The following is a 15,000-nucleotide window of genomic DNA, read 5'->3' as shown; positions in this document are numbered from 1 at the left end:
CATAATCGAACGTTCGATTGCCGAACTATCGGTAGTCGAAGTCAGACGAAAGTTCGATTACCCAACTCTTGTTCGATAGGACAATTTTCACAATGCATGATAGCCACGTAGTCCGTGGAAATTCAGTCTTAATGTCAAATCACTGCTAGCTTTCCCCTTCCCTTTTCACCCGGCTGAAATGTACGATTTCTGTCTGTTTACAGTCACATCGAAGATAATCATCTAAGTCATCCTTTCAACACCCACAGTACACCCGGGAGTACATGAGTAACAGTCGTTGAGAAAAATTTGTAAGGTTTTTGGTTACACGCGTCCAAGCTTTGGGGACGACCTTTTTCTCTGCAAAGCAAATAAACCCGCTAGTACGACCGGGTCCATAGTCCCGGGGTTCAGTCTAATCGAACAGTTCAGTAATCGAACACAATCGAACACCACTCGTTCGATTGCCGAATTCAATCGAACATAATCGAACTCACAATAAAATTTTGCCAATCGAACATAATCGAACGTTCGATTGCCGAACTATCGGTAGTCGAAGTCAGACGAAAGTTCGATTACCCAACTCTTGTTCGATAGGACAATTTTCACAATGCATGATAGCCACGTAGTCCGTGGAAATTCAGTCTTAATGTCAAATCACTGCTAGCTTTCCCCTTCCCTTTTCACCCGGCTGAAATGTACGATTTCTGTCTGTTTACAGTCACATCGAAGATAATCATCTAAGTCATCCTTTCAACACCCACAGTACACCCGGGAGTACATGAGTAACAGTCGTTGACATTGACTTTATTCCCATTCAGTATCCGACGTCAAGAGATACAAAAAAAATTGCATCCGATTGGTTCGAAAATCGAACTCACAGCAAAATGGATGTTCGATTTTGTTCGATTGCCGAACCCAATTGAACACCAATCGTTCGATTGAGTTCGATTGGGTTTTTTTCGATCAGATACCCCGGGCACAGTCAAGAGAACCAACAATCATCATATAGGGTGCGTTCGATTGGGAAATTTGGATTTGGATTTTAAAATCTAGATCTTCGGATTTCCAATCGAACACGAAATCTGAAAACGGATTTTACCGCGGATCACACTTATTGAAATCCTTCCTGACATGGAATTCCAATTAGTGACGGAAATCCGCGACAAAATCCGTTTTCAGATATTTTGTTCGATTGGAAAGTCCGAAGATCCAGATTTTAAGATCTAAATCCAGATTTCCCCGATGTGCCTTTTTCCTCCCCTCCCCTCCCCTCCCTGATGTCTAAAGATGTACCCCTATGACTTGCTAGCCTTCACGGCTGTCTATTTCCCCCTTGCTTTCCGTGTATTCAACACTGAATCACGCAATACTACAAATGTATCTTTGAACAACGGATGTGAAAGTAAAGACATCTACAAATTTAATGCTTTCAATTCTCGGGAAAAGACGGTACGGAATGTCCCCCCCACCATGAAGTCTAAAGTTGTACACCGTGTACTCAACTCTCAATTATGGAATACCATAAGTGTGTCTTTATTCTTCAGAAAAATAATGCTGATAGTAATGAGACCTTTATACATAATATCCAATAAGTTGGAAATTCATTTTAAAAATTATACTTTTTTGAGTTCTTCATACGAAGCAGAATTCGGGACTTAAGTTTATGAATACATAGTTTAATGATAGTTATGCGTACATAAAACAATTAATTTGTTACTTTTCCTCTTTATGTTTCCCGGCTAGAAATTTAAAATTTTCGCATCAATATATTTTTAATCTATACAAGCCGAGGTATACGAAGGCGATGCATATCACTGAATAGCGAAGGACCGATCATTTTGTTTTTGAATGAACAATTTTGTCTTCAATCGGTAATCGATTGTAATGCAAACTATTTCTCGTCAAATGGTTTTCACTCATCACTAATTCTGTAGTATACTGTCAGGAAAAATTCCTAAAACAGAGACAAATCGATTTCAAAAACCTCCTTTTAACGAGCCGAATAGTTACAAACTAGTCAGTGCTTGCTTTGCAAGCTGGCAGTCAAGTCTACTACCTAGATTTTGCAACCTCCTGCGCGAATTCAGTGAGACCGTAATCAAATCCTGTTCTAAGCTTTAATATGCATTAGTGTAATGTATAATTTCTAACTTGTAACTTGTATATTTGTGTGACTGTATATTGATATTAAACATTAAGAAATCCTAAACGATTTTACCAACGGACTAAAACAAATAAGTGCTACAAATATCTTGTTTCGACAAATGAAAGCTAATGAAGCGTGGCGTGGTAGATTGAGAAAGATGGAATAAAGTCCACTTGAGACAAACAAAACTCTTTCCATTTACAAAATGCATCGCAAGATGAATGTATAAATGTTCTTGAAACCTTACATTTAAACACAAATTATCAAATTTAAATAAATACCGAAAAGAAAAGAAAAACAATCCTTGCAAAACGTGTTATGAGACGAGTGTATTGACCAACTAAAACGCAGCTTGTCAACTCCTAAACAGTAGCAACGGGAATCCTGAGCATTAGGATCTACGGTCACTGTCACCAGAACTAAACAACCAATTACTTCAATCAAACATGGAGTCCAGCTCTGATGAAAAGTCACTCAGCATGTTGTTAATGTCCTTCATAAGGTCATCAGTCAAACTACGTGGGAAAATATGAAAAAGACAGTATCAATTTAGCTGGGACACTTGATTGAACGAAAACAGCCCAAGAAGAGAAAAACCAAGTGGCCAAGGGCAAACCAGTTGGCTATTTTCAAGTTCATGAAGAGGTCTAGTTTCTACGGAAACTGTGGCGCTGCTTCGGTGGGAAAGTGAAAAACAGAAATGCGTTCATCAACTGAGTTGATCTGCATAAATTGACCACCGTAGAGAAATTTGTAAAGCTGACGAGGGTTAGTCCTTCGTCAACGCGAATGCTCGAAACGTCAGCTTTAAAATTTCTTTACCATATCAACCCAGTTGATAAAGTTTAAAACACATTTCTGTATTTATAAGTGCAGCCAAGAAATTGAACCAGGGATTCAACCAGAGGCCAGAACGAGTCTGGGGCTCGTTTCTCGAAAGTCCCGAAAACTGCGATCCTCTTGATTTGAAAAACTGGCATTTTAACTGGTTTTCAAGGGAAACAAAAAGCGAAGTGGTTCCTTAAGTTTGATGCCTTAACAGCCCTTCCTTTTTAGGATACAAAGAGAAATGTGGCACCCAAAAAGTTTGGAGAGACGGTCTGCGTGTCCCGGGATCCCTGGATCTCAAGGCACGCGCTATAACCAACTGACGATACCGCCTCTTTATGTGCTCCGACGATAAAATATGGTACATACTCTTGTTCAGCTGTCTTGACTGAAGTTGTGCCATTAGGCTTCCCTTCCTCGTCAAAGTGAGAAACCAAGGGAGGCAATATAGGAGATTCTTTAAAGATATAAAACAACAAACAAAACAAGATGAAGTACTGCATTCAAGCAAACATGCAGCATACAATAGTCAATGGATGCAGGCACGACAGTGAAAATGTGGCACGAGTTTGTACACACACTTGCAGGAATACGCAAACCCGCTGGTCAGCAACCTGGTTCTGTTCATTGCTGACTAAGGTCTTCCGTTCCCAAACAAAGAAATTGCGACCATGATGGTGTACCAAACTAATCCTCTGGGAATTGAACTCTATTTTTATGCAAATACTTCCTTTTGTTTCAGTAATCCAATATGGCTGATGATCAAGTGAGTAAAAACGCTCTATATAGCTCGAGGTTCAACAAGGAAAAAAATTTAGGTTTGAGCACCGATGACAGAAACGGTTAGATTTCAGTTATACTTTAATGCGTATTAAAGTGGCAATTTTTCAGTAGCTTGTCGCGTTATGTAGTTGATCGAATTGTTCAAAGCCCGATGAAATAATTCACACCAGTGGAAACTCTAATTGCGGTACGTTTAATCAGCTATCATACAAGGAAGATTTTCCACAAGACTTTGGTTAGATTTCCTTTCATTGCAACCTACAGTTGTTCAGGAGAAAAAAAAAACCTCGGTTGTTGTTTGATTACGGGACTATCGTAAACCCCCTTTGGAACAGCTGGATTCAATGTTATAGGAGAAAGAAAAAACAAACGATCCGGATTGACTCCTTCATTCCTCCGGACTTCTATTCTTAATTTCCCTACTAAGTCTAAAAAGACTTTATTTTGTGTAACTTGAACTGAAACAGATAAGTACTTTTGAGCTCTGTAAACGAGTGCAAACTTTGATACAATGAAGACTAGATTTTGTATCTGCAGTAGAGTGCAAGGCGAGAGGTCCCGCGGGTTTCGCGCGTATGCCCGATCCCCTTTGTTTTCCCGATTTAGCTCTTGGTATGCATGCTACTTGCGGGATCGTGGGTTCATATTTCAAATAATCATACCTGTGGAGAGTGGTCTCGTTAGATCTTCTCCGGAGCCAGGTCTTAGGATCTGCTTTATCTGTTCATCTAATTTATCTTCAGCTGTAGAAAAAGAAAAAGATATTGACAAAATGAAAAGGAGATCAACCGGGCTAGAGAAAGTTCCAAGGATTTCTTCAATAATCTGATCTCAGTTGAAACCGGTCTCAAAAGGAAAGACACAGTTCACTTCAGAAAACCTATAATTTAAATGATTTGCATACTTGGAGGAACAACCAACCCCCCAAGCCATGCTTTTCCTCGTTGGAAGGATTTTGAATAGTCCTCAACCCGCCGACTTCCCTTCAGTAAGATCGGAGTCAAATTTAATAACCCTGCCACGAAGGCTTTTTAAAAGGATATTCAGGGAACTTCAGATTTACAACGGCGACGTCAAAGAGAAAGTGACTAAACAGTAGCATTTCATGAGCAAAGCAATGGCTCTACAGGTGCCTCTACAAATCTGCAAGGTGTAATGACCGAATCCTAAGTTCAAAGGATACCGTTTCCGCACAACGGCAAATATTGACAGTGTTTTTTATTTTCTTTTACTTGAAACACCGTTCGTCGACACAGAAAGTTGGTTTTTCTTCGACTTATTTGCAGAAGTCGAATAAGGTGGAAAGAATGAAAACGTCAAAGTTGTGAAATGTGATCTTACAATTTAAAATGACGGTTTAGTAGACCATATTCGTATTCTCGGTGTTGGACTGGAACTAGCTTGCAATGGAGGCAAATGCGAGGGAATCTTTTCAAATGCAAATACTTTCTAATATATTTACCTCCACTGTAAGCTACAAGTGTAGGTCCAGTCCAATACTGAATACGAATATGGTCTATTGACAGAAGTAGATCCTTCATTTTTGAGCCAAATCGAATCAATTAGTACCCAGTGCCTTGCTTGCTTGGAGCACAGCCACTTGCTTTAGGTCTCGTTTCTAGTTTGGCACCGGACCAATGCAAAATCAGAGAATTTACGAAATGACTATCCAAACAGTGCTAAGAACCACTCGAAACAAACATCTCGTTCGTCACTGAGTCACAAAACAAGCAAGCAAATGGAAGATACGGACAAAAAGCGCAAAAAGAAAATACCTGACAAAAGTCAAGTACGTTATACATTTGAAAACAAATTTAAAAAACACTGGCATAAACAGCAATGAATTAATTACAAAATAAAGGGCATTCGAGATATTAAATGGAATGACATTACATATGGTTAAATCATTTAAAAGTTAATGTTAAATAGTTTAGCTAGCTCGGAGAAATTGGCAGTGCAACGCAAGAGACTGAATGGGTGAAATGCTTGTTATTTTATATTAATATTACGATAAACGAAATTATGGGAAGCTATTTCCCAGTTTTTCCTCTTTGCCTCACATGGCTAACGTCGTACCCTCTCCCAAGCCCCTCTCCCTTCACTAAGAATGGAAAGCCTGCGGCGTGGCGAAATTTTTCGCAACAGGCTGCAATCTCTCACATGCTTTTGTTCGTTTTTAGTAAATTAGGAACGACTTAAGTTAGTAATAAGTGTGTGACATTGTTACTATTATTGTTACTGTTACTGATAATTATGTTATTGTTTGGATAAAGCGTGTCTATGAGCATAAGCAGGATGCTGGCAAGACGCCAGGGAGAGTATATATGAACACACATTGACTCTTAATCAGGCGAAGAACCGCTGGTTACCTCTCGCCGCATCCCCTTGGCTCAATCTCCGTGGCTCAGTTTGAGGCGCATTAACAAGCTCTGGTGCACTTAGCTTCCTGTCTGATTTATCAAAACTCCTTTTTCGTTTCTCAAACTCTTCGATAACAGATTCAACAGAGCTCTGGCTGCTACTACTGTTACTGGTTCCCAAGTATACTCGTTCGCTTCCGCTGATACGCGTAACACCGGGTGAAGAGGCGTTGGACCCAGAAGAGAAGGGATTGGAACCTGTGCTGCCACGCCCTAATGACACGTGAATGACAGAAGCAATACACGTGACTCAGCCGATCACCAAAAGCACGATAAGTGAACCGACGAACACTACACATAAGTTACAAGGCAATGAATCGCATTGGTAATGAAGATTATACGATACGAGAGCGTGACTGTGAAGCTCGCTAGAAGGAAATCTATACTCAAAAAGCAAACTAAATCCTTGACTTTCATGTTAGTTATCCAGTCATTGGCCCATCCTTTAGAATACAAGGATCGCGTTGTGTCAGAAGATTGGAAAGAACCAGAAAAGCGATTCTTATGACGTTTGCTACACAAATTCCACAGTATAGGCAGCCCAAAACCGGATTTGGAGGTTAACCACAACGATAAATGAAACGAGAAAAGGTTGCACAGAAAATACGAGTGTTCCTTTCCAATCTTCCACTAAAAAGAACGCCGGGGATTAATAAAAAATGACTCGCTAAGTCTAACTATCACTAAGGGAAGTAATTTAGGGATTTTTGGGCTAACGAGTTAGCGGAGAGTGCAATTGGCGAAAATTGCTCGAACGAGAAAAAATCCCTTTATATTAGTTCAAGTTTCAAGTTGGCGCATTCACAAGAAGCATCACGTGTACAGCTATCGCAATAAAATGCTATCATGCGGTCAGAATTCGTGAGCAACGAGCCTGAGTTTCGTTCGTTGATATTTCACGTAGGTGTCAGCCAGGAGAACACGTGGTATGGGCGCCTTGTTCGCGCGGCGGTCATAGAACATATCACGTTAAGAACGTTTTTGTTATTGTAAAACTGTAGTCTAACCGGACAATTGAAGTCCTTGTGACACTTATTTTTCCCCCCGTTGTTCAACTTTTTGCTTAAATATCTAGTGTCTGGGGTGTAGTACTTCAAAAATTTTTCCCTCATAGTGTATCTGTTGCAGGTAAAATCCGTTTTTACCATTGTAGGTTACATTGGTGGTAATTTTACCACTCAGGTAAATTGAAGAAACATTTTCGGAGCCTAAATTAAGCCTAAGGAAAAATTAGGGTCAGGTTAGCTACGATTAGTCTTGGTTATTATACATGGATATCAATTGACTTATTATACAAACGCAAATAATGAAAAGAAATGTGTTGGGTTGAGCATGTTTGTCGTTGTGGAGTAATGGTGAAGACACAGGACTATACATCTTGGAGAGTCCGAGCATTGGTAAGTGCACAATACACGCATTTTAGTGGACTATTGATTTACACAACTTGAAAAAATTTTGGCCGAGCCAGTTGGACCCTGGTAGCTAATGACGTCAAAGAGTAACTTGCTAGCATCTCTTTAGAAAGGAATATGCAAAAGTGTATGAATAGAAGTTTTTTTAAGTCTATAGAAATGTCGAACGATAGTTACCCTTCAGAGGCTGTGAATGTTCTGACGATTCAGAATAGACTTCGTTGACGTCATTAGTTACCAGGATCCAACTGCCTCGGCAAAAAATCAAAGGCCAGCTAAAACGTGTGGATACACTATGAGGGAAAATTTTTGAAGTATTTCACTCCAGACACGATAGACATTTACAGGAAAAGTAAAAAACGGGGAAAAAACATGCGTCAACAATGTAATTTTCTTATTGCAAGATATAATGAAGAATAACTCAGTTTGAAGTTGAACTTAGTATACCACACGACTTTGAGAACATGTTAAGAACGTTTTCAGGCTCAAATCACGAAAAAAACAAGAACTTTCAGCCTCAGCCCCAAAATTAGACGCCTATATAAAAAAGAGTGTACCCCTATAAATAGAGATACAGTTCAATTCTTACTCGAATTAGCATCTTTAACAATAATAATAACAGGAGCATTATGATGATCGAAATAATAATAATAATAATAATAATAATAATAATAATAATAACTAACACTTAATAAAAATCAAATAAGTTCAAGTTAACTCAAATCAAATCAAACACTGGTTTTTGTGGAGGATGGAAAACCGGAGTACCCCGGAAAAACCTCTCGGAACAGAGTAGAGAACCAACTAAATCAAACCCACATAGGGCGCCGAGCTCGAATCTAGGAATCGAAATCGGGCCACATTGGTGGGAGGCGAGTGACCTGACCACTTCGCCAGCCCTGCTTTCTTTATCCAAGTAGCAAAATATTGAGATACAAAATACTCATTAACCTGCTCTTTCATACATTTCACAAGCCAGACACCGGCTCACAAAAGCCAAATAGATCAAAGCCGCACAGGTTAATCACTGCGTACAGATCTACCGCTCATGCAGCTCGTGAACATCTGACTGGCATTGAACGAGGTCGAAAGTTCGAGATTCGTCCCTCTGACTTTGGTTTTTCAGTTGTCCTTTTCGTTCGTTGCCAAGCAACTATTTGATCATGAAATATCTATAATTAACTAGGACACAAAGGTACTTACTGTCTACGACATTAATCGGAGACTGAGGCGATATTGGTGACTTGTCCCCTCCGAAGTTTTCATCAGAAAAGCTCCTGTCTCCGGACCCTGACAACGAAGCTGCTTTGCGGGGTTTTGGTTTGACTACAGGCGGAGGACGTTTCTTGAAGCTCTTAGGTTTGACTGGCGGGGGATTAGACGACACGTTGGGCCTCTGAGAAGTGAAGTCTAAAGAAAAGGGTCGCGTTCTCTCACTTTCTCTTAGCACCATATTCTTGACAGAATCAATGGCCTCATTAGAATGATTACCCCGATTATCGTCCTGTATGGGTAATGAAATGTCCATGGGTGCCATTGGCGGCGGAGGACGAGGGGGAGGCTCGTCATCATCGCTTTCCGCAGATGAATTGGCGCCCATTTCATATACTATTAACGAATTGTCTGCTTGTTTTTGAATGTTGTTTTTCTCCTGCATTGCAGAGGGCGGGCAAGTTTCAAGCTGAATCATTGACGGCGCATCACATTTAAGATCTTGAGAAACCGGAGTGCCACTGTGATCCACTCGTTCGTCTGAAGCCTCTTTACCAGAAACTAGTTCGGCGGATTGTTCAGGTATCTCGGATTCATTAGATAAAGTGTCCGCGACAAATGGCTCTTGGCCAACATTGTCTATCAAAAAAGGAGGAGGCGGTGGAAAATCCATTTCACCGTCCTCCGTCCGCGCATTCTCAGGTTCAACCTCATCCGTGGAAACACCAGAATCGTCTCCGTCCAAATTGGTCTCCAAATAACCTTTCCTTTCTTGCGATTCGTCTTCCTGAACATTTTCCGTTTGTTGCTCCAACAAATTTCCATTCTCATCTCCTAGCTTTAGAGCGTTAACAGCCATCCATATTTTTCTCTGGTGACCGGGTTTTGTAACTCCAATGGTCACTAAGTCCTCTAGCGTCATATCCTGAACGAAATCCATATCATCGAATCCGCCGTCCAGAAACTCGGGTATGTATTGTTCTAGACCAATCAGACGCAACCACGTCATAATATCAACCTACAAAGTTAGGACAAAAAGTACGAACAAAAGTAGTGGCGAAGATCAGATAACTCATCTAGTTAGTGTCTGAATGGGAAGTGTTTATTTTCCAAATTTTACCCTTCGCTCTTTTCAAACTCCTTGAATTCCCATCTGGCCCCAGTTGTTCGAAGGGTGGATAACGTTATCCACTGCATAAATCACTAACCACTGGATAACTCAATTGGTTTTGCTGCAGGCTCGGACAAAATCGTTGAAACACTTTACGATACCTTGCCCTCCCACAATGTTGTTTTGGCAAATGGGCTCAGAAACTCGCGTTAAAACAACATTGCGAGGGGAGAGTGAACCGCGAAAGCATCAGATCTGTATAGCTGTGTACTGTTCCAACAAATTTTGTCCGAGAGTGTAGTTTGTATCTGTTGGATAGTGATTTATCCGGTGGATAGTGTTATCCACATTTCGAGCAACCGAGGCCTGAAGATTATATCCCCAGGTACTAACTGGGCTAATCAAATCAAACTAATGCCGAACAAATCAAATTGGTTTCTGATGCGAGAGAAAAACCGGAGTGCACGGAACTTCTTGGGGGTGAGTAGAGAACCAATAAACTGATCCCAAATATGTAACGCTGAGTCCGGGGATCGAAACTGGGACACATCAGTGAAGTCAGGGTGGCTTAGGGATTATCAACTGCGCATCCCACCTCCGCGACCTGGGTTCAACCCTGGCCTCGCGCCTTGAAATCGTATGTGGGCTGAGTTTAAGTTGATCTCAATCTGACCCCGAAGGTTCTTCTCAGGGTACTTCGGTTTTCCTCCCTCATCAAAATCGGCTTCGGGCGGATACCCTCGATAGGGATAACCTCTGGTATCCTTCCTTAAATTGAATTGAATGAATAAAGTTGCCATTATCACTATTATTATTAGTGGAACACCCGTGAAAAATTTGGTTTTATCAAACGAGTTGATAACGTAAATTAACCACAGTGACAGTGAGAAAGTTTGCGAGCCGACGCGTTTGCAAGCGTTGGCGCCATTCCGGAGTTAAGGAATACTGGGTTGCAATTGGTTTATGTACGAGATGGTACCCTGCGATCAGTCTCCTTCGATCTTCCTAGATAACTCGGGAAGAGGAAGAAGACTCTGCCAGGCGCCTCACCTTTCTTTGATTTGCCACTCATCTAAAGAAATTGATGAGTCAGTCCAGTTTCGACTTGTCAAACATGTTTATTTTTTATTTTTGCGCATGATCAATCGCCACGTGTCACCAACATTTCTTGAACTTTACAACAGCGTGGCAATTTTTAATTGTCTAAATTCCCATGAGTATTTCCTCCGCATGTCGGTTACAGACACTGATCTACCAAAAACCTATAAATTTTTCAGTAAAAAATGAAATGGCAATTTAAAAGTATGAATTATCTTGAGTTTCCAAGGAAATGATTCCTTGGTTGTCGAGTGTTTGCCAGAGTTGTTCGAAAATATCCGGACTGTTTGTTTTCGTTTCGTGGTTTTGCGGTTGCTGGTCACGGGTGCGTGACACTCAAATACATTTGAATTTTTAACGCATAATCAATACGAAATGTCGAGGCGGCTGGCAGAGTCTTCTTCCTCTTCCCGACTTATCTTGGAAGATCTAAAGAAATTCTGCTCGCAGGTTAACGAGATGGAGGAACTTTGCCATTGGTAAAAGGCTTGCGCACGTGGCTTGTCTCAACTTACCGGTTTTTGAGCGGGAAATTGCGTCGTTTCTTCCAGCTTCGCTGATTCTGACAATATCTTTTTCCTATGTCCAGTTTTATTCACGTTTATAGCTGTCAAATCCTGAGCAAGGAAGACCAAACATAAAAAAGTTTACGCGGACAGTTATTATATCCTGCTTTAGATAGCTGTAGCAAAAAGCCTAACGCGCCATTGTAGCATCGGACTAGAAAAACCGCGGGCCGTAAAAGAACAGTACGCCCTTAGAACTCGGTTTCGCCCGGAAGAGTCATTCATGACACAAAGAAACTTAACCTCTGTAATGAGCATTTTTTTAGGCGAGGTGTCAAATCAAAATAAAGAACGGATTGAACAGTGAGTCGCAGGGAAACTTGAAAAAATCCGAGTTCTGTCAGCAGGAGTGATGTTTGACCAAATGAAACAGGACAGTTACCATAGATTTATGTGCTACTCCTGTTACACATTTTTGTAACAATGATTACTTCAAATGCCCAGGCTAAATAATTCACTTGGTTTTTCGGGTGAAAAATTGCCGTGTTCAGTCGCAAAGATCCTACGGAATCAAAGAGTGTCTTCGTTACTCATTACTTGACAAAAAAAAAAACTCTTTCCTTCGTTCGCAAGAGTTCTACGTAAACAGCTAAGTATAGGAAATGCCGCGTCCATAACATGTTCCGACGGCGGTTGTGCATATGACTCGCGATCTGAGCTGTCTGGAATTTTTTTGCCTGCGTCACACTTGTATATGTCACACGTAATTACACGCTTTAAAATCGTTTCTTGTTTTAGAGTTCTAAATTGTGTTGTGATGTTATGATGTGTTACACATTACGCTAGTATTTATTTTTCTGTAATACTATCGTATTTCTAATGTTAAAGACAGTTGGTAATAATTAGCAACAATTCACCGAAGTGGAGGTGGCTTCGCGGCTGGGTAAATATCAAACACAAGCCACCGACACTGAGGTGATTAATTGTTTTAGTATATACTAAACAACTTCAGCTAATATAGCACAAAAAGATGATTTTAACTCATTTATTCCTGCAAAGATTACAACATTTTCGGGTGCAAATTCCGCTCGAGCAGTTCGGAGGTGAATAGCATAGGATATCCGGAGTTTGAATAGCCAATCAGCGCGGCGCGTTCAACGCTATCCACTGTTTTAGTATATACTAAGGATTGTTATTATAATTATCGCAAAGATCGCAAAACAGTTCTTTGTCTTGCCATAGTCTTGAATTCTACGATTTGTCAATCCCTACCCTTTAAAATGATACCTTCTCGACTCAAAGGCTTAGCAGTTACTTGTAAACTGGATTTTAAAAACACGAAAAATCGTCAGTTTAGCTAAGAAATAGTATCATGCCCTGTAACCGTTTTTGATGATTGCCGTGTGGGAATGCCATAGGTCAGATATTTGTTTAATAATACAGAAAAATCATCGTGTTATAATCACGGGGCAACTTATTCCACGGGAGGCCTTCCTTTGAGGTAATCTGTATTCGGATTGGACAAAGAAAGCTTACCGTTTAGATTCTCATTTTCTATACCCTGTGTGGCGTTGAGTAAAAAAATGGTCTGAAATTCAGTTCCGGGGCGAGTTTCTGCACCGAGAAATAGATGATCATAAACATAATAACTTAAAGGCGGGGGCGGGAGGAAGAAATCTATCACGATAATCGTAACTCCTTACCTCCGCGGTGATTCCAAGTATGCTGGTCATATCAAAGCCACCGTTTACAAAATTATCGATGTAAATTGAAAGCTTGGATTTTTCCAACCAGTCATGCAGCGCGTTGTAGTCTCGCATCTGCAACAGAGGAAGAGGGATAAGCAGACTATTTGAAGAAGACCGCGCACAAGTTGTGAACATCAAGATGTCACGTTGCAAACAATCATAAGTTTGCAAATTTCGAACAGTAAAAAAAACTCACTAGTAAACAACAAATCGCCACATAAGGAAGGGGACTGTTTATCGCACAGTAAGTGCATACCATCTCCCGCAGCCGAAGAATCAAGCAAACGGGGATGTCGAATAGAGCTGAAATAGTCTGACAAGGGGTTAATATTTGTGGGCTCCTGCATGATCAAGGTTACAATGTAGTTCAAAATCTTACCGGCATTTCCAATAATAAAAGCTAGTTTGCGACTGCAGATGAATACTGAATGTACCACTGAACGGAATGCTCGTGTTTTGAAAGATCAATTTGGTTGAAATATGGAAAGTGGCATTTCTTGCCAAACCGCAAAACCGCATGAGTTGGCAAGTAAACATCCTGAAAATTTCTTTGCGATCAGATGGCGATTCAATTTGTCCTTAAATTTAACTAAATAAGGTGAAATTCTGATTCTTCCACTTAATTAAGTTCTCACAGAGATCTCCTTTCAGCCGAAGAAGTTACTTCAACACTATTTGCGGAACGTATAAAGGGTATTGAATTTAGAATTTGAGCACGTTTTATAGCAATTAAAACTACAATCGTTTCTTGTAGAAAATCTTCGTTTCTCTAATTAACTGTTTCTTGTTTTACATGACGGTCACCGACTATAATAAGTAAATCATGTCCCGTTTAAAACGAAACCACCCAACACCAAAAACACTTGAAACTTGACCTCTAAACTTCCACCAAGAAAGTACATCAGTCAACACACCAAGGTTGACCTCCGACTGGGATCTTTTGCCGCTTCCTACTCCATTTTCAATCAGTTCAACATGCGTGAAAAAGCTAAGAGTGGCTAGGCAGCATTTTTTCCTTATCTCACCTTGAGACCCGAGAAACTGCCCGAAGATTCCAAGGGATCACCCGCACCACCTGTTGGATAAAATGACCAGTCTACACTGAATAATAGTAAAGCTTAGCACAGCATGAAAAAAAAAAAAAAAAAAAAAGAAAGCGGGTTTCATTACATTGAATGCTCTCGTGCTCCAAAAAGGATAATGGTTTCGAAATAAATCACTTAAATATGCCATGCACCGGAAGCATAAGTAAAGCCTTTTTCGATCACTAAAAATTGTTCCGCGTTGATCCTTTCACCAAAGTGCAAGTCCTTTCCTGGTTCGGATGCTAAGAATTAACAACCAAAAAATATGAAATCGTTTCCTTCCTGCTTTGCAACAAGAGGGAATAAAACGCTGTTACGGCCGACCGAAAAATCCCTAAGACGGTGACTTGATGATGTCCTACTAACTAACTGAAGCTACGATATTACAACTAGCCTGGTACAAAAGTTGCTAGATTTTACAGGAACATCGTGTAGGGCATCGAAAGTAATATTCGTTTCTTTCGTTTCATTTTCTTGTGATATTATAATTTAGTTCATCTTAGAGCGGTTTTCGAATGAGTGTCGTAAAACCAAAACCAAAGTAATTACTTTGGCCAATCAAAAAGGACGGAGACCATCCAGTAAACCAATCAAAACTCGAAGTAATTACACGTAGCCGTCACAAAGCGCGGGAAAAAGTGCACGCGCGAGCCACAATTGGTTTTGGTT

The 15,000-nt window shown here is 40.4% G+C and overlaps 1 protein-coding gene across 3 annotated transcripts in view; it reads right to left on the bottom strand.

Moving 5' to 3' along the window:
- Nucleotides 1–1,494: 1,494 nt before the first annotated feature.
- LOC137969680 (caskin-2-like) overlaps nt 1,495–15,000 on the bottom strand; it is a 37,526-nt gene continuing 24,020 nt past the window's right edge. For 2 of the 3 annotated variants that reach the window (XM_068816011.1, XM_068816012.1), the window contains exons 15-22: nt 14,272–14,321; nt 13,202–13,318; nt 11,508–11,609; nt 8,775–9,801; nt 6,109–6,372; nt 4,402–4,482; nt 3,326–3,413; nt 1,495–2,643 (exon numbers count right to left, since the gene is read on the bottom strand). In XM_068816011.1, the coding sequence (XP_068672112.1) occupies nt 2,565–2,643; nt 3,326–3,413; nt 4,402–4,482; nt 6,109–6,372; nt 8,775–9,801; nt 11,508–11,609; nt 13,202–13,318; nt 14,272–14,321 (1,808 nt within the window). In that variant the 3' untranslated portion in view covers nt 1,495–2,564. The remainder of the gene's footprint in view (nt 2,644–3,325; nt 3,414–4,401; nt 4,483–6,108; nt 6,373–8,774; nt 9,802–11,507; nt 11,610–13,201; nt 13,319–14,271; nt 14,322–15,000) is intronic. The other variant, XM_068816013.1, reaches the window with a different exon arrangement.

This window comes from Montipora foliosa, chromosome 9 (genome assembly GCF_036669935.1).
Source record: "Montipora foliosa isolate CH-2021 chromosome 9, ASM3666993v2, whole genome shotgun sequence".
NCBI lineage: Eukaryota > Metazoa > Cnidaria > Anthozoa > Scleractinia > Acroporidae > Montipora > Montipora foliosa.
The sequence above is the reverse complement of the archived record's forward strand: the minus strand, read 5'-3'. Positions and strand labels throughout refer to the sequence as shown.